General features: G+C 45.0%; 2 protein-coding genes across 3 annotated transcripts; both read right to left on the minus strand.

Annotated features, from left to right (window-relative positions):
• Nucleotides 1–419: 419 nt before the first annotated feature.
• Nucleotides 420–8494, minus strand: LOC129835232 (sal-like protein 4). Its single transcript, XM_055900758.1, has 3 exons — nt 8126–8494; nt 3015–6346; nt 420–2821 (listed from the first exon to the last, which is right to left on the minus strand). The coding sequence occupies exons 1-3, from the start codon at nt 8199–8201 to the stop codon at nt 2582–2584; spliced, it is 3648 nt and encodes a 1215-aa protein (XP_055756733.1). The 5' UTR covers nt 8202–8494; the 3' UTR covers nt 420–2581.
• Nucleotides 8495–16416: 7922 nt separating this feature from the next.
• LOC129835234 (tetratricopeptide repeat protein 5-like) lies at nt 16417–25309 on the minus strand. Of its 2 annotated transcripts, none has more exons than XM_055900760.1 (10): nt 25177–25309; nt 24458–24611; nt 23399–23610; nt 22805–22955; nt 22452–22543; nt 22258–22314; nt 21969–22115; nt 21487–21701; nt 18024–18168; nt 16417–17125 (listed from the first exon to the last, which is right to left on the minus strand). In XM_055900760.1, exons 1-10 carry the CDS (start codon nt 25237–25239, stop codon nt 17006–17008), a joined length of 1356 nt encoding a protein of 451 aa, XP_055756735.1. In that variant the 5' UTR covers nt 25240–25309; the 3' UTR covers nt 16417–17005. The 2 variants fall into 2 exon arrangements, with proteins under 2 accessions (XP_055756735.1, XP_055756736.1); XM_055900761.1 differs by having other exon boundaries at nt 24479–24611; nt 25177–25304.
• Between the last annotated feature and the right edge of the window lie 64 nt (nt 25310–25373).

Here is a 25373-nt window from a genome sequence, read left to right on the forward strand (position 1 = left end):
TATCATTGTGTGAGGATTAGAGCTTCCTGTGTCAGACTATTACACTAGGTGGGGGAGGACAGAGAGAGGGAAAATGAAAGAGAAAATGAAAGAGAGCGAGTATGACAGAATAAGATGTGGGGTGGGGGGGGGCTCTACAGCTGCACTCTCAATCACACAAGCACTGATTATCCATATCACACACATGCATGCATGCAAGCAAACAGACACACACCACAGAACCAAGGAACTGGTACATATAAAAAGAAAGTGAAGCCAAAAAAAGGCAGAATAAGTAGATGGCGAGAGTACACTCAGACATACAGAACATGTTGACATGGAAGCAGAATACATAAACAGACCAATGAATGGACTGAGACCAGACAGACTGTGACAAACAATACACAAAGCCAGACAGACTGACAACAACCAAAAAGCAATTCTTTCCACCATCACCATCATTTTATTATTTTTTTACATCAAAAAATGGGAAGCACGTGTTATCATAACTACAAAAACAATGGTTGGGAAAAACCATACAAAGGCTAAAAAAAAGTACAAAAACTAAACCAATCTAATGTAGGACGCAGCCGAAAACTTGAACTCTCAAGTGCTTTGAGAGAGGGAGAGAGGGGAGGGAGAGAGATGGGAGGAGGAGAGAAAGGGAAGTGGAGGACAGAGACAAGGAGAAAGGGAAAAGGAGGAGAGCGAGGGAGAAAAAGAGATGTTAGAGGTAGAGAGAGACAAAAGACATGGAGGGAGGATGTAAATCTATCAGACATAATTAATTCTGGTCCTTGGGAGGTTCAGTTGGTTTATTATAGCCTGGTACCCAAACTTCACAACAGTGAAGCATAGCACCATCTGTTTGAATTCCAGGCTACTTCAATACATCCCTGTGCAGAGACATCCAATCAATTATGGATGAACCGATTACAATCACCAATATAGCGCATTGTTGTTCATGTCTAAAAGTTGCTGCTGTATGGTCAATCATAACAGCAGGAACCAGGATTGCCAACATACATTGTATATACAGACTGGTCAGTGTAACAATCATCGTCAGTATAATCCACATTTTCATAATCACTGTTTCAATGGATGTATGGACAGCAATGTACAAAGCCAGTGCAACTCCATTGAAACAGTCCAGCAGCAAGACAGTTTAAAAAGTGAAAAGTCTGTAAAAAAAAAATAATGTAAATAAACATACACATAGCAACCACAGTTAATATATATACTGAACAAAAATATAAACACAACATCTAACAATTTTACTGAGTTATAGTTCATATAAGGAAATCAGTCAATTGAAATAAATTAGGCCCTAATCTATGGATTTCACATGACTGGGCATAGGCCCACCCACTTGGGAGCCAGGCCCAGCAAATTTGAATTTATTTTTCCCCACAAAAGGGCTTGTTACAGACAGAAATACTCCTGTTAAATCAGCTGCCCGGATGGCTGTTCTCAGACAATCCCACAGGTGAATAAGACAGATGTGGAGGTCCTGGGCTGGCATGGTTACACGTGTTCTGCGGTTAGACATACTGCCAAATTCTCTAAAACAACGTATGGTAGAGAAATGAACATTAAATTATCTGGCAACAGATCTGGTGGACATTCCTGCAGTCAGCACACCAATTGCACGCTCCCCCGCTTATAATAACCTGCCCAGGGACTGCGGTTGAAAATTAGCCGGCTGGCTAGAACCGGCACTTTTACTGAAACGTTGATTAATGTGCACTGTCCCTGTAAAAATAAAATAAACTCAAACTCAAACCTTCAGATATCTGTGGCATTGTGTTGTGACTAAACTGCACATTTTGAAGTGGACTTTTGTCCCCAGCACAAGGTGCACCTGTGTAATGATCATTCTGTTTAATCAGCTTCTTGATATGTCACACCTGTCAGGTGGATGAATTATCTCGGCAAAGGAGAAATGCTCACTAACAGGGATGTAAACGAATTTGCGCACAAAATTGGGGAAATAGGCTTTTTGTGCATATGAAACATTTCTGCGATATTTTATTTCAGCTCATGAAAGATGGGACCAACACTTTACACGTTGCATTTATATTTCTGTTCAGTATACAAGAAAACTGCCACTACTACACTAGCCTGTCTTGGTATGGCATTCGTACCATATATCCTAGAGTGATATTTCACCTATTTCTCCTTCACTTCCTTCCCATTCCAAATAGACATTTCATTCATATGTTTGACTAGAACTAGCTGCTCTCTAAAACATACATCCCTGCTTATCTATTCTATTGTGATCCAACACACAAACTTCATTGTGTGCCGTTACACTACAAGAGAATTCTGTGACATCGTATCGTCAAATAAGGCCTCTTCGTGTTCTTTGAGATGGTGGTATCGTAACCATGCCGAGATGCTGACTGAATTAGTACTTCACAACAATCTAACATTTTATTATAGACAAAATAGACCCAACTGACTAGTAGCAAAATTACACATAATAAGAATCAATCTTTATGGAATCAATTCTAATTCTGTGATGAAAATACATTCCCTTGTCAGGGCCTTTAATTTAAAAAAAAATTGGCTGACACCATTCAGCAGCCAATCATATGCCGTTTTACTCAGTAGTGTCCGCAGGTTGCTCTGCTTCCTCCCCAGAACCAGCAGTGATTGGCTGATCTTCTAAGGTAACGAGTTTCTCAGGAGATTTGGCCAGCCGTTCCTTTTCATCCTGCTCCCCACTGTTCCCATTGGCTGAGAAAGAACTCTGATCCTCCACAGTGTCATTGGTCAAAGTGGCGGAAGGAGAAGTCTCGGCGGGGACGTTGGTCAACACAGGGTGTGTCTTCATGTGCCCCTGTTGATGGAAACACAGAAAAATGGTATTGGTTAAGTGATCAATTACTTTAACTAGAATACATTTGCTAGCATGAAAACACAGTAAAACATGAGGGATAGACAAAGCTCAAGAATCACAATTTAGCTTCCGTCAAGTGTTTGTATATCCATTGGAACGTATGGTTCTAATTACGATCCATCCTTATGCTTACCTTTAATCCACTGCGGCTGGCGTATGCCTTCCCACACAGAGTGCAGGAGTAGGGTTTGGAGGGCGTTGATGCTGGGGTGGCTAGCTGGGAGGCCTCTGGTTCCTCTGGAGCCCTATCACTCTCCTCTGTGGAGCTAGGGGTCACTTTCTCACTCTCAGGCACCATTACTGATGAGGTATCACTGGGTGCTGTGCCCTCGCTCCCCCCTTCAGATGGGGCCATTTCCCCTTCAGGATTGGGCTCCTGTGGGGTAATACTGGAGGCCTGGGGGGCTGGCTCTTGGGCTGCGGCTGGCTCTTGGGCTGCTTTATGGCTGGCAGGGAGGGTGGGCGTGGGGGAGGGGTTGAGGGTGGCAGGGGAGTTCGGGCTGGATTCAGATTCAAGGCTGAGGAGGAGTCCATCTGGAGAGTTGGTCTGGTTCTCTGTGGTCGACCTAGAGCTGTTAGTGAGCCTTCCTGACCGACTACTATCAGTATCCACACCCGGTCTGTGGACACAGAGGGCGAGAGGGACGTTTTCCTTCACCTCTACATCACCCTCCACCGCTGAGGCGGGCTGGGAGCTGGTCAAGGATGGTCGCCTACTTGGGCTGGTGTTAGAGAGGTCAGCTGGGGAGTCTTGCGAGTTTTCTATGGAGGCTCCAGCAGGGCCGTCGTCAGACTCAGATCTTTCCCCCAGGAGCATGGGGTCTTCTGGGGAGGGATTATGGGTCAGAGGTGGGCTAATGCTGGCCGTGAAGGGGGAGGGTTCAGACTCCCCCTCTATATGGGGGCTCGGGTCAGCTGCATGGGGTTCCTTGGTCGCTGGACCTCCTGAGTCCATGTTGCTGACCAGTGGGTTAGAGATGGAGCTGGTCATTGTTAAGGCCAGGGGGTGGAGGCCTTGGAGGCAGGGTTTGGATCGAGAGTCTGTGGTCATCTGGCTCAGATCGGTGGGATCTTCTTGGGCCATATTTGTACCTTCCTCCCCCTCTCCCCCCGGGGGTATCTGACCCCCCAGGTGCATGCGGATGTGTTGCTGCAGCACCAGGGCGTTGGTGAACTTGCGCGGGCACAGAGGGCAAGAGTTCTGGGTGCGGGAGTTGGCCGGGCGGGCGCGGTGGGTGGCGAGGTGGGCCCTCAGGCTTCCCTTAGTGGAGAAGGAGCGTCCACACAGCTTACAGGGGAAGGGGCGTTCACCCAGGTGGGTGGCCTGGTGGAGACTCAGGGCCCTGGGGCAGGAGAGCACCCTCAGGCACACCCCACACTGATTAGGAGACAGGGCGGGATTGGTGGATCCAGGGAGATCCTGTGCCTGGCTGTTGCTGCTCACCATGGCCCCAGGGTTGGGGTTGAGGCCCAGGGCTGCCATCATCTCCCTGCGGTAGGAGTTGGTGGTCAGGTCGTGGCCGTGGGTGTCCCTGTTTGAGAAAAAGCCGTCTGCTGGGCCAAAGGAGGACGACTGGCCCCCTCCCTGGTGCTGCTTCTCCAGTTTCATGACCAGCCGCTGCAACTTTGAGGTGTCGGAGGTTTGGGTGAAGGAGGTTGTGGAGGACGAGGACGTCTGGGGTTTGGAGTAGGGAGGGTAGGGGAGCTGGGTGTGGGGGGAGGTGAGATGAGAGGCAGTGGTGTGGGACCCTGGGGGATAGAGGAGGGCAAGGTGGTGGGGTGAGGGTCCTCCGGGGAAGAGAATCTTGGGGAAGTGGGCCAGCTGGGAGTAGGGAGAGCCTGGATGTATGGTGGAGTGTGGAGGGGTGTTCTCATCAAACCTCTGCTGCTTCACCCCTTTGAACTGGCCACCCATGGAGGATGAGGATGATGATGAAGGTAACACACTACTCGAGGCACTGGCTGCTGCAGCGGAGGCCCTGTTCAGCTGTAGCAGGGAGTGAGCCGTGGACAACAGTGCCATGTCCATACTGGGTGGCATAGGCATAGATGAAGGGGAAAGCCGAGGAGACGCCCCGGACAGGAAACTGAGCGCCATTCCTTCTGTCATTCCTTTCACGCCACCGAATGGCGGCTCCTCGTCTTCCGCCCGGCGCTTCCTGCGTCTCTGGCCTGCGGTGGTGGCAACGGGGGCGGGCTGCTCCAGAGCCGGAGGGAGCAGCGAGAGCGACAGTTCCGGGTTCTGTTCACGGTGGCGGAGGAAGTGGGCCTTGAGGTTCCCGCGGGTGGTAAAACGGCTGAGGCAGACGGGACAAAGGTAGGGCCTCTCCCCCGTGTGGGAGCGTAGGTGGATTTGTAGCGAGGAATCACTGCTCAGGACCTTACCACAAAACTTACAAGCATGCTGTGGACGCACTGCAGATGAGGACGCAGCCGAGGAGGAGCTGGACAGCAGCAGGTGGTCTTGGGAGTGGCTGGTGGTGGGGAGGGGCGGGGTGGGGAAGCTGACCCCGTTACTGTGGCCGAACGGGGAGGTGTTGGAGGATTTCTCATGGAGGTAGCGCGGGGGCAGACCCAGGGACAGAGGATGCACGGAGGATGCTATCGAGGAGCTCCATGTGGTGGAGGGCGAGGTAGATTGTGATGCTCTGGTCCCATTACTGTGAGAGGAGAGGCTGGGCTTGGAGACAGTGGGCTGAGGGAGGAGGGAGGGGAGGCAGGCCAGGAGAGGGGAGGCCGAGGATGGGACAGGTACTGAATAGGAATGGTGTGTTGGGGAGGGGGATCCTGCTGTGGATCTTTGGTGGTTCTCTCCACTACCAGCCTGGGAGGTGTCTTGGGTATAGATGGCACCTCCTAGCCGGAGAACATGCCTACAGATCTCCTCAGTCATCTGCATCTGGTGGATCTGCCTCTGCTGCAGCACCCTCAGCTCCTCCAGGACCACAGCCAGGGTCAGGGGCACCTGGATCTGGCCTAGCCCCGGCACCGGTGGGCTGGAGCCATTCTGATGCCCAGGACTGGTGCTCTCCTGGCGGGGAGGGAGGGAGGAAGACAAGGAGGAAGTAGTGGTGGTGGTGGTGGCAGAGCTGCCCATCTGTGGTGAAGTCATAGTGGCGTGGGAGTGGGCCTGATGGGAGAGGCAGTGGCCCGATGTCTGATTGAGGTTGAGTGGCAGGGATTGCGTCTGCGAGGATAAGGAGGGGTGAGGGAAGTCTGGAGAGAGGGATGAATGGGTGTTGGGGAGGGAGGTGGTGGTGGTATAGGGGGCGATGTGGCTGGGCCAGTGGGGGGGCGAAGAGCTCTCACTGGGGAGGGAGGGTCCGTGGAGACCCCCAGGTGACGACCGAGGGGCCAGGGGGGGCTGGTGATATTCGAGGGAGGTGGGGGACGACGATGAGGACCCAGAGAAGGTCAGTTCGGAGCCCAGAGACGTGGAAGGTGACTTGGCTAACAGCTGGTCATCTATGGACAGAGAGAGAAAAAGAAGAATTAAGACTAGTGCCCCTTAATCACTCTATTCCACCAAATGGAAAGTTCAGTTTCATGATCAAATTCATTGATGTTAAGTCCCCATAAGAACCATGAAAGGCTTGGTGCAAGGCTACATGCTCTATTGGATTGAAGTGTGGGTCAAAGTAAGTCCCAAAGTCCAAACCTTTAACTGTAATCATTGATTACAACAATTGTTTCATATTTAAATCCCAAGCTTAAAGTTGCAGTCTTCTCTTGTAAAGCAATGCATTAGCAGATATTGATTAATAGTCTAGAAACATACAGAGAGTCTTTCCCTCTTTATGATATTATCTTGTCTTCTGTCCACATCCTCTTCCCTGAGCATAACTCTCCAAATGTATTCTTACCACACAAAAGCTTGCAGACCACCTTGCTGCTATGACATGTTTAAACGGACAATGGCCATTTGAGACAACCCATAACCCCTCTTAACCCGCCCCTCACTGCAGCAGTTCACTTCTTTCATCTACCTATTCTCCCTTCCCCCCCCTGACGTCACATCAGGGGTCAGAGGTCAGGACATGCTAAGGGTACTGGGCACTGTCCAGAGGCTTGTGATTGGTCTACTCATCTGACCTTTAGAGCTCTGGGGTCAAATTCTTTCAGAATCTTGAGCACAGAGTGAGCGAGAGAAAAGAAGGGGGAGGGGAGTATGGACAATGGAAGACTAACTGTTCCCTCCCAGAGGGACAGGGACATGGAATGGATGACTGTACTGGTAGCTGCTGCTAAATAGTCTAGCTTGGTTCTCTTCACAGACATCAAAGTGTGCAAAACAAGTTTATTTAAAACAAGTTCACCTCTATGGAAATGTACCTGTAGAACTTCTAAGAAGTCATTTGTATTTTCTAAGGTGTGGAAAATGTTATATGCAAGTGAAGGTGCAAACATTCTGCATCACCCCCTCTAAAATGCATTTAACACATCAAGTCAATAGAGTAGGAGGGGTAGAGAGGGAAGCATTCAGTGAGCATTGAGAGTGTAGAAAAGTGGGGAGAACAAGGAGGAAAGGAAACATGAGGGAGAAAAGCATAGAGAGAAGAGAATAGAAGCAGAGAGAATGAGAGATCTTTACCAAAAGTACCCCCCCCCCCCCCCCTGATCCAGCCTTATTGTTGATGAATAGGGAGACTGTCGTCTAAGTAATGAAAGACCTCCAGTTGTCAGCCCTGAGCAGCCTGTTAGTTTCCTAGAGGACTAAACATCACAGGAAAATGGTCACAGATGGATATTATCATCCAGGCCACAGGGAAAAGTTTACAGGGCCAGCCCTCAAGTACCTGGGACTCCACTACGGGGCCCATTGCAGAACTACACCAGATTGCAGTCCACTAAACGAACTTATTGCAAGAGCAAATTACTTTTTGCAATTAAAAAAAATATGCAAACAAAGCACAGAGATACACATATCAATATATGCTGATGATTGGTCACCTGAGTAAAATGACTTTTTAGATGTGAAAGGAAACATTTGAGGTATTTACATATAAAATATAACAAAATAAACTAACTTTGACTTAAGGCCTACTACCTAGCAGGATTTTAACTGCAGTTACTGCAAACAAAGCCATCTTATAACGTTACCTTGATAACCCTATTGAACGCCATCATAGTTGTAAATTCCGACCTGTAACTTTGCTTGTTGATTCATTCATAGAACTATGGGAAATACCCTATGGGAAAAAAACAGACGCATGCCTTAGAATAAGCATAATAAACTTTTCTCACCGTGCGATAGTATCCGCGTGCCCCCCTGGTCCGAGTTAACGAGCTGCTGCGGTCGTTTCTGCTTCCGGCGTGACATGATTCACGAGGAGACTGAGAGAAGGGGGGCATTCGCCGAATAAATAACACTGGCCACTTTACGCACTTGTAGGCTTCACGTTCCAGAATCCAAACTCACATTTCAGGAAATTTAGAATTTCTAAATGCATGTAGACAACGGTATAGCTCGTTGGTCCCTTGCATGGAAGAAATCAAAGAGGGGCAGAAATCCCTATAAATGCGCCGTCATATGAGCTGCGGAGAGTGCGTGTGTGGCTGTTTTCCTAAAGTAGTCTCTCGCTGCCCAAAACTTGCGCCACACCTCCCCCGCTCCCCTACGCAGGCACACACAAACAGAGACACACAGACACACAACCTCTTCTTGTTCCTCACTGATATTTGCATTTCAATGGCGCGGAACACAGACTCCCTGGTTCTCCCCTTTCTCTGTGTTTTGCGTATTTTCTCCACGCCATCACTAAACTCTCAATCAAAGATCATCCTGGGTGTTAAAATCCACATGAATAAATCAAAGCAGCATATGACTTTACTTGGTACATGCTGTTTGAACCCATTCAACTAGAATTTGTTGACGAGCTTTCTGAGATTTTGACGATAATGAATTATTTTAAGCATAACATTTGGGGAATTAAGTGATAGAAAAAAAGTTTAGCATTAATTTATAAATAAATTCTGAATATTAAACAAATAGGCCTACATACATGAATTGCTATTTTTATTTTGGGTAATTTATCCTTTAATACTCAACAAGTGGTCAAGAGACAAGGAAATAATAATAGCCTTATCATTGCTTGCAATATATATGATCATTATATGCGAAATATTCACATGGAGGGCAAGGGGGTTCATGACTGTCTATATGTCCACCATTGCCGAATGAATGGGACCCATTTGCACACTGATTTACATTTGGCAAAATATCAACAAAGAGGTGGTGTGAGAATGTTGAGGCGTTTCCATCCATTCCGCATCAGAACATGCATGTGTTCCATTACATGTGATCCTACACACTGACCCATCCTTCTGCCAGTGTTCTTGTCCGCAGGCAGAGCTCTACTTAAAAAGCAGAGATGGGAATCTGCGACAATGGCGCACTGGACACAGTTGAGTGAGCATCTCTTCTCTCTCAATTTGAACTCCTGGATCCAGTGCTGCTCCGGCACAATGCCCCTCTTCCACCCCCTGATGTTAGTCCCGTAACACGTGGAGGAGGGATACAAAAAGAGACAGAGAGGGAGAAAAGGAAAAAGGAGGTGGAGGTGTCTCCCATACTGTACATGACATGTCCTATTCAATGCATGAGGACAGGAAAGAAAGGCAAATGGTTAATTAAATGGAAAGAAAATTATTGCCTGTATTAATTGCATTAAAACAACGAGTGCACAAAGATTTGCCTGCATTAAGCCAATGCACCAAAAGGGTAGTATCACCTGTCGATTAAATAAATTAAGTGTGTAAAAATCTACCAAAAAAATACAACTAGTAAAAATGAATGCAAAAAAAAAACAATAACACCATTGAACTTGTAATACACTGTCGTGGAAATTACCACCAGGGACACCTGAAGTCAATATTAAATTAATCATTCTTTATTATCAGCAAGCTGGTCAGGTTCCAACAAACTTAAATGCACCATAGTACATGTCAGTCGGGAGCTCTGCCGGGGCAGTCCCATTAGTTCTCTGATATGCTGCTTACACAGACAAGTTATATTAGCATGATTTACATGATTCATTATTCATCATTAATTCATCATTAACATTTGGTTTCTGCATGTGATCGACCAATACCTCATGAGGCTTGTTCTCTCCAAGCTGAGACCTTGAAACTGAGATATCCCTATTTATTCTCAAAGCAATGTTCTGGGCATACTGCCAAATTGCTTATACTGAGAGTGAGGATTCCTCCGAAGCACAATCAATCAGTCACTTGCATGAACCCAGTCGAACTGGTTATTAGAAGAGCACAAACATAACATTTTCCTTCACAAAGCTAATCCTTTTTTATTATTAATACAATGGTATTGCTTTTGTTCATTTAGTACTACTACATAAAAGTAAAAAAACTTTTGTATGAAAGAAATATGTATTTTCTTATATAAAGGGCCTATTTGACTGGTCCCTTAAAATGACTAGCTAGCCAATCAGAATTTTCATTAAGCCCATTGCAAGATATGTAGCTAACTAGCTAGTAAACTTTCAGCATCAAAACATTTCTCAAAGGTCCGACTTTCAGCCATTGAAACAGGTAAGATAGCTAAACCCATTGACTGCCGTGCACAACGAGAGTTTTATAGAGTTGTAGCTTTTTATTTATTTATTTTTTAGGGGGTAGATCAGCTTTAATCCTGCAGATAGCTTGTAGCTTCCATCAATGTTATTTATTTATAAAAACCCTCTTAGGCCTCACTCCCCCTTATCTGATATATCTACTGCAGCCCTCATCCTCCACATACAACACCCGTTCTGCCAGTAACATTCTGTTAAAGGTCCCCAAAGCACACACATCCCTGGGTCGCTCCTCTTTTCAGTTCGCTGCAGCTAGCGACCTGAACGAGCTGCAACAAACACTCAAACTGGACAGTTTTATCTCAATCTCTTTGTTCAAAGACTCAATCATGGACACTCTTACTGACAGTTGTGGCTGCTTTGTGTGATGTATTGTTGTCTCTCCCTTGTTGCCCGTTTTGCTGTTGACTGTGCCCAATAATGTTTGTACCATGTTGTTGATAATGTTGTGTTGCTACCATGCTGTGTTGTTATGTGTTGCTGCCTTGCTATGTTGTTGTCTTATGTCTCTCTTTATGTAGTGTTGTGTTGACTCTCTTGTTGTGATGTGTGTTTTGTCCTATATTTATATAGTATTTTTTAACCCCAGGCCCCCGTCCCACAGAAGGCCTTTTGCCTTTTGGTAGGCCGTCATTGTAAATACGAATTGGTTCTTAACTGACTTGCCTAGTTAAATAAAGGTTAAATAAAATACAAAATAAAAAAATGTAATTGTCTGCATCATTTCCAATCCCCCATATATACAGTGCATTCAGAAAGTATTCAGACCCCCTTGACTTAATCCACATTTTGTTAAATTACAGCATTATTCTAAAATGGATTAAATAAAACAAAATTATCATCAATCTATACACAATACCACATAATGACAAATACATTTTTGCAAATGTATAAAAATAACCCACAGAAATACCTTATTTACATTAGCATTCAGAAGCTTTGTTATGAGATTCGAAATTGAGCTCAGGTGCATCCTGTTTCCATTGATCATACTTGAGATGTTTCTACAACTTGTTTGGAGTCCACCTGTGGTAAATTCAATTGATTGGACATGATTTGGAAAGGCACACACCTGTCTATATAAAGGTCCCACAGTTGACAGTGCATGTCAGAGCAAAAACCAAGCCATGAATTCAAAGGAATTGTCTGTAGAGTTCGGAGACAGGATTGTGTTGAGGCACAGATCTGGGAAAGGGTACCAAAACATTTCTGCAGAATTGAAGGTCCCCAAGAACACAGTGGCCTCAACCATTCTTAAATGGAAGAAGTTTGGAACCACCAAGACTCTTCCTAGAGCTGGGCGCCCGGCCAAACTGAGTAATCGGGGGAGAAGGTCAATGGTCACTCTGACTGAGCTCCAGAGTTCCTCTTTGGAGATGGTCGTCCTTCTGGAAATTTCTCCCATCTCTTCAGCACTCCACCAATCAGGACTTTATGATAGACTGGCCGGACGGAAGCCACCCCTCAGTAAAAATGCACATGACAGCCCGCTTGGAGTTTGCCAAAAGGCACCGAAAGACTCTCAGACTAAGAGAAACAAGATTCTCTGGTTTGATGAAACCAAGATTGATCTCTTTGGCATGAATGCCTGGAAGAGGCCTGGCACCATCCCTACAGTGAAGCATGGTGGTGGCAGCATCATGCTGTGGGGATGTTTTTAGCGGCAGGGACTGGGAGACTCGTCTGGATCGAGGGAAAGATGAACGGATCAAAGTACAGAGAGATCATTGATGAAAACCTGCTCCAGAGTGCTCAGGACCTCAGACTGTGGCGATGGTTCAACTTCCAACAGGACAACGACCCTGAGCACACAGCCAAGACAACGCAGGAGTGACTTCGGGACACGTGGACTTGAACTTCGAACGAACATCTCTGGAGAGACCTGAAAATAGCTGTACAGCGATGCTCCCCATTCAACCAGACAGAGCTTGAGAGGATATGCAGAGAAAAATGGGAGAAACTCCCCAAATACAGGTGTGCCAAGCTTGTAGCGTCATACCCAAGAATACTCGATGCTTTAATCACCGCCAAATGTGCTTCAACAAAGTACAGAGCAAAGGGTTTGAATACTTATGTAATGTCCCATGTCTGGAAACCTGTTTTTGTTTGTCATTATGGGGTTATTGTGTGTAGATTGATGAGGGGAAAAAACTATTTAATCCATTTCAGAGGCTGTAACATAACAAAATGTGGAAAAAGTCAATGGGTCTGAATACTTTCCTTAGGCCCTGTATATACAGTACCAGTCAAAAGTTTGGACACACCTACTCATTCAAGGGTTTTTCTAGTAAAGACATCAAAACTTTGAAATAATGCATACGGAATCATGTAGTAACCAAAAAAAGTGTTAAAACAAACCAAAATATATTTTCTTCAAAGCAGCCACCCTTGCCTTGATGACAGCTTTGCATTCTCTCAACCAGCTTCATGGGGAATGCTTTTCCAATAGTCTTGAAGGAGTTCCCACATATGCTGAGCACTTGTTGGCTGCTTTTCCTTCACTCTGCAGTCAAACACATCCCAAACCATCTCAAATGGGTTGAGGTCGGGTGATTGTGGAGTTCAGATCATCTGATGCAGCCCTCCATCACTCTCCTTGTTCAAATAGCCCTTACACAGCCTTTATTTTTGTAAAACTAGGCAAGTCACTGACGTGATCTTCCTGTCTGGGTTGGTGCCCCCCCTTGGATTGAGCCGTGGTGGAGATCATTGTGGGCTATGCTCGGCCTTGTCTCAGGATGGTAAGTTGGTGGTTGGAGGTATCCCTCTAGTGGTGTGGGGGCTGTGCTTTGGCAAAGTGGGTGTGGTTATATCCTGCCAGTTTGGCCATGTCCGGGGGTATCGTCGGATGGGGCCACAGTATCTCCCGACCCCCTCCTGTCTCAGCCTCCAGTATTTATGCTGCAGTAGTTTATGTGTCGGGGGGCTAGGGTCAGTCTGTTATATCTGGAGTATTTCTCCTGTCTTATTTATTTATTTATTTACCGTTATTTTACCAGGTAAGTTGACTGAGAACATGTTCTCATTTGCAGCAACGACCTGGGGAATAGTTACAGGGGAGAGGAGGGGGATGAAAGAGCCAATTGTAAACTGGGGATTATTAGGTGACCATGATGGTTTGAGGGCCAGATTGGGAATTTAGCCAGGACACCGGGGTTAACACCCCTACTCTTACGATAAGTGCCGGTGTCCTGGGTGAATTTAAGTATTCTCTCTCTCACTCTCTCGACCTGAGCCCTAGGACCATGCCTCAGGACTACCTGGCCTGGTGACCCCTTCTGTCCCCAGTCCACCTGGCCGTGCTGCTGCTCCAGTTTCAACTGTTCTGCCTGCGGCTATGGAACACTGACCTGTTCACCGGATGTGATACCTGTCCCAGACCTGCTGTTTTCAACTCCCTAGAGACAGCAGGAACGGTAGATACTCTGAACATGATCGGCTACGAAAAGCCAACTGACATTTACTCCTGAGGTGCTGACCTGTTGCACCCTCGACAACCACTGTGATTATTATTTGACCCTGTTGGTCATCTATGAACATTTGAACATCTTGGCCATGTTGTTATAATCTCCACTCAGAACAGCCAGAAGAGGACTGGCCACCCCTCATAGCCTGGTTCCTCTCTAGGTTTCTTCCTAGGTTTTGGCCTTTCTAGGGAGTTTTTCATAGCCACCGTGCTTCTACACCTGCATTGCTTGCTGTTTGGGGTTTTAGGCTGGGTTTCTGTACAGCACTTTGAGATATCAGCTGATGTAAAAGGGCTTTACAAATAAATTTGAAGTCAATTAGGAACAAATTCTTATTTACAATGATGGCCTACCTCGGCCAAACCCTTCCCTAACCCAGACGCCACTGGGCCAATTGTGCGCCGCCCTATGGGACTCCCGATCACGGCCGGTTGTGATACAACCCGGGTCTGTAGTGACGCCGCCAACACTGCGATGCAGTGCCTTAGACCGCTGCGCAACTCGAGAGGCCCAGCCTGGAGGTGTGTTTTGGGTCATTGTCCTGTTGATAAACAAATGATAGTCCCAATTAAGTGCAAACCAGATGGGATGGCGCATCGGTGCAGAATGCTGTGGTAGTCATGCTGGTTAAGTGTGCCTTGAATTCTAAACAAATCAGTGTCACCAGCAAAGCACCTCATCCCACCTCCTCCTCCACGGTGGAGATCATCCGTTCACCTACTCTGCATCTCACAAAGCCAAAGCGGTTGAAACCAAAAATCTCACATTTGGACTCATCAGACCAAATGACAGATTTCCACCGCTCTAATGTCCATTGCTCGTGTTTCTTGGCCCAAGCAAGTCTCCTCTTATTATTGGTGTCCTTTAGTAGTGGTTTCTTTGCAGCAATTCAAACACGAAGGCCTGATTCACGCAGTCTCCTCCCTCCACCTCCCTGGTATCCCTCAGTTCCCTTGTCTTTTCCAGGTGATGGAGGAGTACAAGAGGAAGAACAGTGAGGTGTCAGAGCATCTGATGGAGAGGAACAGGCTGTACCAGAAGCCACAGGGGCTCAATGACTCGCTGAGACTGCGTAACATGGTGGTGGGGGACAGAGACCCACAGAGTTCAACACAGGTTAGAGAGGGGGGGGGGGGGGGGGGGGGTCAAGAGGGAGATCTAGTGATATACTATAGGCCTGAAACATAACTAGAAACCAGTATGTACAAATACTCAGGCTTTCACATGAATTCAGGCACTGATGTCCTTATAAGAGTTGACCGGACTTGTGCAAGCGGATCTCAAGTTAGGATTTGTAATGAAGACATAGTTGAGGATGTATAGAGAAGAGTGGGTACACAATACAAATAGTAAGAGACAGAGAAAGCATTTTGAGAGGTATTAGAGACAAAACAGGGAATAATTAGTGTACTGTCTATGAAAGGGGAAAATCAACTTTACAAAAATAGCTTCAGTTCACCACCTCCCACCTGTTTCCCAGGGGTGATCAGAAAGCCCTCTCCCCGGAGGAGTCCTCCATTCTTGGGCATGAGCCCGAGGGAGACATGCACCTCTTCTCCCTGGAGCCAAGACCTTCCAGTTAAGCTTTCCTGTCAGAGACAGGGACCTTCCTCAAAAATTACTGGGACTTGAATTAGAATTCCAGGATTAGAATTAATAGAATAGACTCATTCTTATTCTAATACTGAGACAATGTTGGTTTGGTACCTGTCTGCATTTAAGCAATAAGGCACAAGAAGCAGTGCTGTATCATGAATACAGTCACAGGTAAATGGTGTAAATCAATTCATAGAATTTAATTCTTCCAGCAGAAGAGATATAGTCCGGACAAAAATGTGGTTGTTAGTTATGTTGGTCATATTGCGACAGACGCAAACCAGTCGTTTAAACGTAATTCTTTTTGCAAAGTTGCTATGCAAAAGGACTGGTCTTAATTTTTAAAGAAAATGGTTGCTATGCAGGCTAGATAACGTTGTTGTCACTTGCTAGCTAGCTAGCTAGCCAACTTCAACTACCTCAGTCACGTCAAACATTAAACCGGGAATGACAGTACAATAGCTGCATTTTCCTTTGTTTGAGCTTTTTTCTATTGGCATTTACTTGGATATGATACAGTATGTCCAGTTACATAAAATAAAAAAATTATAATAATGACGTTGATGGGTGATTGCGACTGGCTCAGAAAAAGTTGCCCCGTATGGGCACCGTTCACTACGTATGGTACTGGCAAGCTACAGAGATCGACATTCAAAAGTGAAACGTTGTTTCCGAGTTCAGATAGGCAGACATCGAGGCTTATATTAACCCCCGCTGTACCATTCTAAATAGTAGGCTGGAAGTATGGGGAAATAGTGTGGGGGTTGATATAAATACGAGATGATTCGGGAAAACAACATAAACATGATATTCTTATGGAGATTAGGTGATCATGTTAGCAGGCATAGGTGTGTCTGTGACGGCCAATCAGCATCCAACAATACAGTTTGATATTGTAGTTTAGTGGTTGCATTTTTGTTACCAGAAGTTACTTTGATTCACAACTTAATGTTTGCACAACATCACGATGAAAGGTGATCAACTACATAAGCTAATGATAAAGCAAAAGTTGAAATCATGTCCACATTGGAGACATATTTGTTTTAATGTCTTGAAACCATGTCTGACACCATCTTCACCACAATTAATTATCATTTATTTATTTATTTTATTTAACCTTTATTTAACCAGGTAGGCAAATTGAGAACACGTTCTCATTTACAATTGCGACCTGGCCAAGATAATGCAAAGCAGTTCGACACATACAACAACACATAGTTACACATGGAGTAAAAACAAACATATAGTCAATAATACAGTGAAAAAAAATAATCATATTAGTAGTCAGTAATTTACTAAATCCCCCAGCCTCCCTCCCACTTTAACAAAATACAAACAAAAATATTTATAAATATGTACAAACAGTGTATTCCTAAAGACTATTTAACAAACAAGGATCTACTATTTACAAAACTAAGATTAAAAAAAAAAAGGCACACAGGCCTTTTTTTAGATAGAGGCACCCCCTTCTCTCATTCACTCTGGGGCTTGTAGCTGACTGAGGCTGCAGTCTGAGCCTGGACGTTCTGTCTCTTGCCGTTGACGATGAGGAGCAGAGGGGAGTCCACTCGTATACTGCGGAAGTCAAACGTCTACAGCAGGGCCAGGAGAGATCGGAAAAACAGAAATTAAGAGACCACCTAGATCTGTAGTAGCCTTGGTGGAGTTCAAGTGATGTCAGTTTTGATAATTAAGTCTAACAGAGGGAGTCTGTCTTTGGCTATGTATGCACACATTATAAATATTTATTTTTTATGAATATGAATATGATGAAAAACAACAGTTTAAACATTTTGGCCAAGGGATCCTTGGAATAAGTTTAGATTATGTAATATGATTCATCTCCAATTTTCGTTCTTAACCCTGGCCAACACGGGCTTGGAAGGCTCACAGGGATATTGGTATCTTTTATTTATTTGTATTTATTTTACCGTTATTTTACCAGGTAAGTTGACTGAGAACACGTTCTCATTTGCAGCAACGACCTGGGGAATAGTTACAGGGGAGAGGAGGGGGATGAATGAGCCAATTGTAAACTGGGGATTATTATCTACAGTACTCCCTCAATTATACATTTTTCAACTCAGTACTTCTTGAATTGCCCCCCCAAAATCAAAATTAATTAAATGCAGTCATTTAAGCTTTAAAACTGCAAAGTTTTCTCTCTGCCTCATGGCAAAATAGAAGAATTACAGGATATTAGCTTAAACTTCCCCATTTCCCCTCCGAAGCCAGGAGATGGGCCTTTAAAATGTTCCTTCCCAGGGCCTGACACTTAGACCGTCAGACCATGCACTGCCAAAATCATAGTAGAGCTCATTGTGTGCCATTTAAAAAAACTCTAATTCCAGTTATGAGGAAGGAGGCCAAACAGATTCAGAGACACCTAAAATCAGTGCATTCAGCTAAAGTAGATAGAATTACATCACAATCACTATAAGTAAAAAGTGTGTAAAGATCCATGTAAGCTGTAGAGAAAGACACACTAACCTGGTCGTTGTGTGCTACACTGTGGCGTTTGACCTGTGGCTCCGGGATGACCACAGAGTCTCCAATCAGAACTCCCCAGTTGTCTGCTGTGTTATAGACCATGACCACGCAGCATGTTTCCTCACTGTCCACCATGCCGAACGTACTGGGAGACAGAGAGAGACAAGTATCATATCACTGTCTATCCACCATAGCAAATGTACCCCAGCAAGGCAAAACATACAGTATTATAGCCCTTCCGTTCATACACCTTCAAACAAAGGGGCATGTAGACAGCAACTTACTTCCATCACCCCAAACATGCAGAAAAAGGTACAGTTGAAGTCGGAAGTTTACATACACTTAGGTTGGAGTCATTAAAATTTGTTTTTCAACCACTCCACACATTTCTTGTTAACAAACTATAGTTTTGGCAAGTCGGTTAGAACATCTACTTTGTGCATGACACAAGTACATTTTCCAACAATTGTTTACAGACAGATTATTTCACTTATAATTTACTCTATCACAATTCCAGTGGGTCAGAAGTTTCCATACACTAAGTTGACTGTGCCTTTAAACAGCTTGGAAAATTCCAGAAAATTATGTCATGGCTTTAGAAGCTTCTGATAGGCTAATTGACATCATGAGTCAATTGGAGGTGTACCTGTGGATGTATTTCAAGGCCTGCTTTCAAACTCAGTGCCTCTTTGCATGACATCATGGGAAAATCTAAAGAAATCAGCCAAGACCTCAGAAATAAAATTCACCTCCACAAGTCTGGTTCATCCTTAGGAGCAATTTCCAAACTCCTGAAGGTACCACGTTCATCTGTACAAACAACAGTACGCAAGTATAAACACCATGGGACCATGCATCCGTCATACCGGCTTTCGACTCTGTCAATCACCACATTTTTATCTGCAGACTCAACAGCCTTGGTTTCTCAAAGGATTGTCTCGCCTGGTTCACCAACTACTTCTCAGACAGAGTTTAGTGTGTCAAATCGGAGGGCCTGTTGTCCGGACCTCTGGCAGTCTCTATGGGGGTGCCACAGGGTTCAATTCTTGGACCGACTCTCTTCTCTGTATACATCAATGATGTCGTTCTTGCTGCTGGTGATTCGCTGATCCACCTCTACGCAGACGACACCATTCTGTATACTTCTGGCCCTTCTTTGGACACTGTGTTAACTAACCTCCAGATGAGCTTCAATGCCATACAACTCTCCTTCCGTGGCCTCCAACTGCTCTTAAATGCAAGTAAAACTAAGTGCATGCTCTTCAACCGATCGCTAACAGCACCTGCCCGCCCTTCCAGCATCACTACTCTGGACGGTTCTGACTTAGAATATGTGGACATCTACAAATTCCTAGGTGTCTCGTTAGACTGTAAACTCTCCTTCCAGACTCACATTAAGCATATCCAATCCAAAATTAAATCTAGAATCAGCTTCCTATTTCGCAACAAAGCATCCTTCACTCATGTTGCCAAACATATCCTGGTAAAACTGCCTATCCAACCGATCCTTGACTTCGGTGATGTCATTTACAAAATAGACTCCAACACTCTACTTGGCAAATTGGATGCAGTCTATCACAGTGCCACCCGTTTTGTCACCAAAGCCCCATTTACTACCCACCATTGCGACCTGTATGCTCTCGTTGGCTGGCCCTTGCTTCATACTCGTCGCCAAACCCACTGGCTCCAGGTCATCCATAAGTCTTTGCTAGGTAAAGCCTCACTTTATCTCAGCTCACTGGTCACCATAGCAGCACCCACCCGTAGCATGCGCTCCAGCAGGTATATTTCACTGGTCACCCCCAAAGCCAATTCCTCCTTTGGCCGCCTTTCCTTCCAGTTCTCTGCTGCCAATGACTGGAACAAATTGCAAAAATCACTGAAGCTGGAGACTCATATTTCCCTCACTAACTTTAAGCAGCTCACAGATCACTGCACCTGTACATAGCCCATCCAACTACCTCATCCACATACCCTTATTTATGTTTTTGCTCCTTTGCACCCCAGTATCTCTACTTGCACATTCAACTTCTGCACATCTATCACTCCAGTGTTTAATTGCTAAATTGTAATTATTTCTCCACTATGGCCAATTTATTGCCTTACCTCCCTTATCTTACCTCATTTGCACAGTATATAGACTTTTTTATATTGTGTTATTGACTGTATGTTTTGTTTATTCCATGTGTAACTCTGTGTTCTTGTTCGTGTCGCACTGCTTTGCTTTATCTTGGCCAGGTCGCAGTTGTAAATGAGAACTTGTTCTCAACTAGCCTACCTGGTTAAATAAAGGTTAAATAAATAAATAAATACTGCTCAGGAAGGAGACGCGTTCTGTCTCCTAGAGATGAACGTACTTTGGTGCGAAAAGTGCAAATCAATCCCAGAACAGCAAAGGACCTTGTGAATATGCTGGAGGAAACTGGTACAAAAGTATCTACATCCATAGTAAAATGAGCCCTATATCGACATAACCTGAAAGGCTGCTCAGCAAGGAAGAAGCCACTGCTCCAAAACCGCCATAAAAAAGCCAGACTACGGTTTGCAACTGCACATGGGGACAAAGATCGTACTTTTTGGAGAAATGTCCTCTGGTCTGATGAAACAAAAATATAACAGTTTGGCCATAATGACCATTGTTATGTTTGGAGGAAAAAGGGGGAGGCTTGCAAGCCGAAGAACACCATCCCAACCGTGAAGCACAGGGGTGGCAGCATCATGTTGTGGGGGGTGCTTTGCTACGGGAGGGACTGGTGCACTTCACAAAATAGATGACATCATGAGGCAGGAAAATTATGTGGATATATTGAAGCAACATCTCAAGACATCAGTCAGGAAGATAAAGCTTGGTCGCAAATGGGTCTTCCAAATGGACAATGACCCCAGGCATACTTCCAAAGTTGTGGCAAAATGGCTTAAGGACAACAAAGTCAAGGTATTGGAGTGGCCATCACAAAGCCCTGACCACAATCCTGTAGAAAATGTATGGGCAGAACTGAAAAAGCGTGTGCGAGCAAGGAGACCTACAAACCCGACTCAGTTACAGTTACAAACCCGAAATTCACCCAACTTATTGTGGGAAGCTTGTGGAAGGATACCCGAAACGTTTGACCCAAATTAAACAATTTAAAGGCAATGCTACCAAATACTAATTGAGTGTATGTAAACTTCTGACCCACTGGGAATGTGATGAAAGAAATAAAAGCTGAAATAAATAATTCTCTCTACTATTATTCTGACATTTCACGTTCTTAAAATAAAGTTACTGACCTAAGACAGGGAATTTTTACTAGGATTAAATGTCAGTAATTGTGAAAAACTGAGTTTAAATGTAATTGGCAAAGGTGTATGTAAACTTCTGACTTCAACTGTACATCTCACACACAGAGATCCACACGCATAAAGTACACAGCAGACTCCATATTACAGATAGTAGTCTAACACTAGAGGAAGGGGAACTCACAAGGCCATGCGTCCCTCTGAGGCCAGGCTGAACACCACCTTTCCCAGGGCAGCCACCCCAGCGTTGTGGCCGTGTGTCAGGGCAGACAGGGTCCGGGGCTCCAGGCTCCCAACGCGGCCTGCGGGGGAGCGGAACTGAGGGGAGGAGCACGGCCCCAGGGCCAACGGGCTGAGGTTGGAGAGCATCGTTCGCAGGCGCCGGGCTTTCACCTTCCCCTGAAGGGGTGAAAGAAAAAGAGTAGGACACTGTTATCAGTGGAAAAGCATAGGACTCTGCTGCCACCTACTGGTGATTTATAATTATATCTGATACACATTTGCATTAGTGCTGGAGTTGACAAGAAATGTGTTTGTATATTTTATTAAGTTTATATCCTATACAGATCACATGAACTGCTGATAGATGTAGATTGGAGACTAATGTGCCCTGTCCAGTTAATCTATATGTATGTGTGTGTATGTGTGGGGTTCTCCTGTTTCTACCTTGTTCTCTGTGAGTGCTGTGAGTTTCTCCAGGTATTCCAGTAGCTGCCTCTCCCTCTCTGGAGGCTCATCCCACGCAGGGTCCAGGGCCGCAGCGCGACTGTACCCGCCCAGGGCAGACCCAAACATCTCCTCATACTGAAACAGCTGGAGGGGTTAGACACAGGCATGGATCATTAGCTTCAGTTAACTTTTATATGCATTTTTCTGTGTAATGGAATTATTGAAGTAATTTACCACACGCATATTATAAGAATCATATCAGAACATGCCAACAATAATGTTTTACCGTGGCTCTATTGAAGTGCAGATCGGGGTTGGAGGTTGCTGTTCGGTCCACTTTCTCCTGAGAGAGAGAACAGAGGAGGGAAGGAATTATATAGTGCTTAACAATGATTATTGCACAACGTTCTAATTGACCCACTCATACTATTCTGTCAGGCTTTGTAAATACAACTGAGTTTGGTTTGTGTGTGTACTCACAGCCTGTGCATAGGCACTCAGAGCCTGCTGAGACATCTGTGGATTCTGTCTGCAGGTGAAGAACAGGGAGATGTAGGCATTCCCCAGGATGTCTGTCAACATACACCAATACATCATCAATAGATCATCCACTATCCACTCATATTCAGTACTAGAGGACGTTTTCTAATACCAACATGTACATTCTTTTATCCTCTCTTTGGAGATCCTGAATTACAGCTAAACCTATTCACACAACATATGTATGCATATGCACCCCCACTAACCCCGGACGTGTCCCCCACACTTTAATTCTCTGAACTCCTAACCACTGTAAAATATGAATCTGTTATGAGACTATCCATCATACTCACACCAGGAGGTGCCGTCGGTGACGTCCAGCTGTACAGCCTGCCTGGCCATGGCCACGCTCTCCAGCACCCTCTTCCCCTGCTCATCCCCGCCCCCTCCTGGCAGCTGCCTCAGCACCATGGACAGACTACGCAGAGATACTTTGTTCTTACTCTGGGACGGAGAGAGAAAAGCAACCATGTATGCCACAGAATGCCCCACTCATTAAAAATAATAATAATTGGAAATTGGTTTGGGGGTAGTTCAATTTCAATGATGTAGCAATAAAGAATAAAACAGACCAGAGTAAACAGAAATAAAGGTAGAAAGAGACAAATGAAGGTGCACACAATGGGAGGTAGAGTTATGGCTTGAAAGGTTGTGATAAACAGCTGTTGTTTATGTAGGCCTATAACTACGGCTATAACCAGTGATGAACACTTTACATGCATTCTGTTCTTGATCAGTAAGGTTCTACTGCATACCTTGATCTCAACACAACAACAGTAGCACGGCACCTCTCTCCAGTTAACCTGAAGAGCTTAAGCATGCTGTCTGTGAATTAAAAGCCCAGCTATGTAAATAAAACACACGATTACTGTGTTCTTATTGCTAACCTGCTGCAGGGCTCCAGTGAAGCAGGTCTTAGCGGTGGTCAGGTCTCCTTTCTTCCAATACTGCTCTCCCAGTGTGTTCCAGCCCTCCACTAGTCCAGGCTCCAGCTTCACGGCCCGGGACAGGCACTCCCCAGCGGTGGTGCTAAACTCCGGAGCCACCCCCAGGGAGCGGCCCCGCAGCAGCAGGAACTCAGCACTGTGCTTATACGACTCTGGAGGAGACGAAGGGACGACAAAGATGATTCTCTAGTCTAGGGGTTCCCAAACTTTTTCACTCAGGCCCCCCTTCCAGCATTGGAGAACATCTATTTCTATGGGCACAAGCACGGTTCACATCCCTCTTGTTGGCATAGAGAAAATGTTGCAGTTTTAAAGCTTAACATACATTTTCCCATGTCTAATGTGTATTCATGTGATATGTCAGTGACTCGAATACTCCAACAAAATCTATTGGCTAAAAAACCGAGCTGAAAAACATTATCTGACATGGGCTAGTTGATCTGTACATTTCTGACAAGTTATAAGTAGCACTGTAAGGTATGCAATGACTAACATGACAAGAGAAAAACGGATGATGCACTACCCAATTTAGAAATTGAGTTACTTCTGTCGTTTTTGGGGGGGGGGGGGGGGGGGGGGATGACCCCTGCCCCCTGGGAGGGAGCGGGAACCACTGCTTTGGTCAACTGACTTTTGCTGTTTGTTTAAAGATGTAACCCCACATATTAGATGCTAAGCTCAGTCAGCACTGTGCTTATGTTACCTCGTCCCCAGGCTCAATAGCTACCGCATGAGACAGCAGGCTGGTGGACGACAACTGTGCTTATATGACTCTGGATTGGAAGAGATGGAGGGACACCATAAGTCTTAGTTATGTAAGTCTTTGATGATTAAATAATAAATAAAAAGATCACTCTCTAGTCAGGCAGGCTTAGTGAGCACTGAATCGTGTGGTAAAAGATTTGTAACTACACAAAAAATTCAAAATGGATACAAAGCTATCATGCAAAATCTCAGTATATTATTTTTTACATGTGTGGTTACCAAATCAGAACACACCTTTCTTTTCTGTTATCTCACCTTCTTTCTCCTCCAGCTTCTTTAGTGTCTTCTCCATCTCCTGTGCCACATCACTCGGTTTCCTCTTTGCATCCTCCACACAGTGAGTCTCAAAGTAATGATCCCGAAAATGATACAACTCATCCACTCGTTCCTGATCCAGAAAGAGATACATTGTTGATACCTGTTAAGGACATTAGCTAGGTGCGTGGCATGCAATCATGATGAGCCAGATCAGGTTACAATAATGTAATTTTGAAATGTGTTGCTATGCAGTAAATACACTTGATGCTGTTGGTTTCCTTGCATAAGTGCATGCATGCTCACTGGCATTGAGGGATGATGACACAGCAAGATAGCTAGCTTTCGCTGCATATGGCTAGACATCTCAGGCGCCAATTTAGCTGGCTAACCCAGATTGAGAGACACTGTCGGTCAAGCCAAGCTAACGTTAGACAGTTAACTAACCGACAATCAGCTGCCGGCTCGTCAGATTTAGAGACAACCAACTCGGATAGAAGATAGTACAATCAACCACAAGATTTTGGTCGATTAATATGACAGTTGGTATCAGTTGTTATAGTAACGAGTCTGGAGAGCTAGCTAGCAACAAAGGACAGGTGGGATGTAACTGTTTAAATAAGACGTCCATTACAATTGCGAGTTTAATTATGGCAATATATTCCATGCAGTGATAATAATATAATATTTTTCAATACTTTTAAAATCTGTAAATCATCTTTGTCAGTCGCAGGATCACCATCCTTCTCCACTTCCGCCATCTTTTCCAGTGGTTGTTGGAAGAAGAATTCGAGAAGAGATTCGAGAAGAGTACATTGACAACACGGCACCTGCTGGCCTGGAGGGGTATGCAGTAGCTAGATAATATTAAACTATTATTTGCTAAACCATTCTT

Source organism: Salvelinus fontinalis, chromosome 36, assembly GCF_029448725.1.
Source record: "Salvelinus fontinalis isolate EN_2023a chromosome 36, ASM2944872v1, whole genome shotgun sequence".
Classification (NCBI taxonomy): Eukaryota; Metazoa; Chordata; class Actinopteri; order Salmoniformes; family Salmonidae; genus Salvelinus; species Salvelinus fontinalis.

Excerpts from the sequence above, each read along its gene's own strand:
- LOC129835232 (XM_055900758.1), bottom strand. The coding sequence starts at position 8,201 with ATGTCACGCCGGAAGCAGAAACGACCGCAGCAGCTCGTTAACTCGGAC. Across the intron at positions 6,347-8,125 it reads CACGCGGATACTATCGCACG|ATGACCAGCTGTTAGCCAAG; the intron begins GTGAGAAAAGTT and ends CTCTGTCCATAG. Across the intron at positions 2,822-3,014 it reads CCAGCCGCAGTGGATTAAAG|GGGCACATGAAGACACACCC; the intron begins GTAAGCATAAGG and ends TTCCATCAACAG.
- LOC129835234 (XM_055900760.1), bottom strand. The coding sequence starts at position 25,239 with ATGGCGGAAGTGGAGAAGGATGGTGATCCTGCGACTGACAAAGATGAT. Across the intron at positions 22,956-23,398 it reads TCACTGGAGCCCTGCAGCAG|AGTAAGAACAAAGTATCTCT; the intron begins GTTAGCAATAAG and ends TCTCCGTCCCAG. Across the intron at positions 22,116-22,257 it reads TGCACTTCAATAGAGCCACG|CTGTTTCAGTATGAGGAGAT; the intron begins GTAAAACATTAT and ends TAACCCCTCCAG.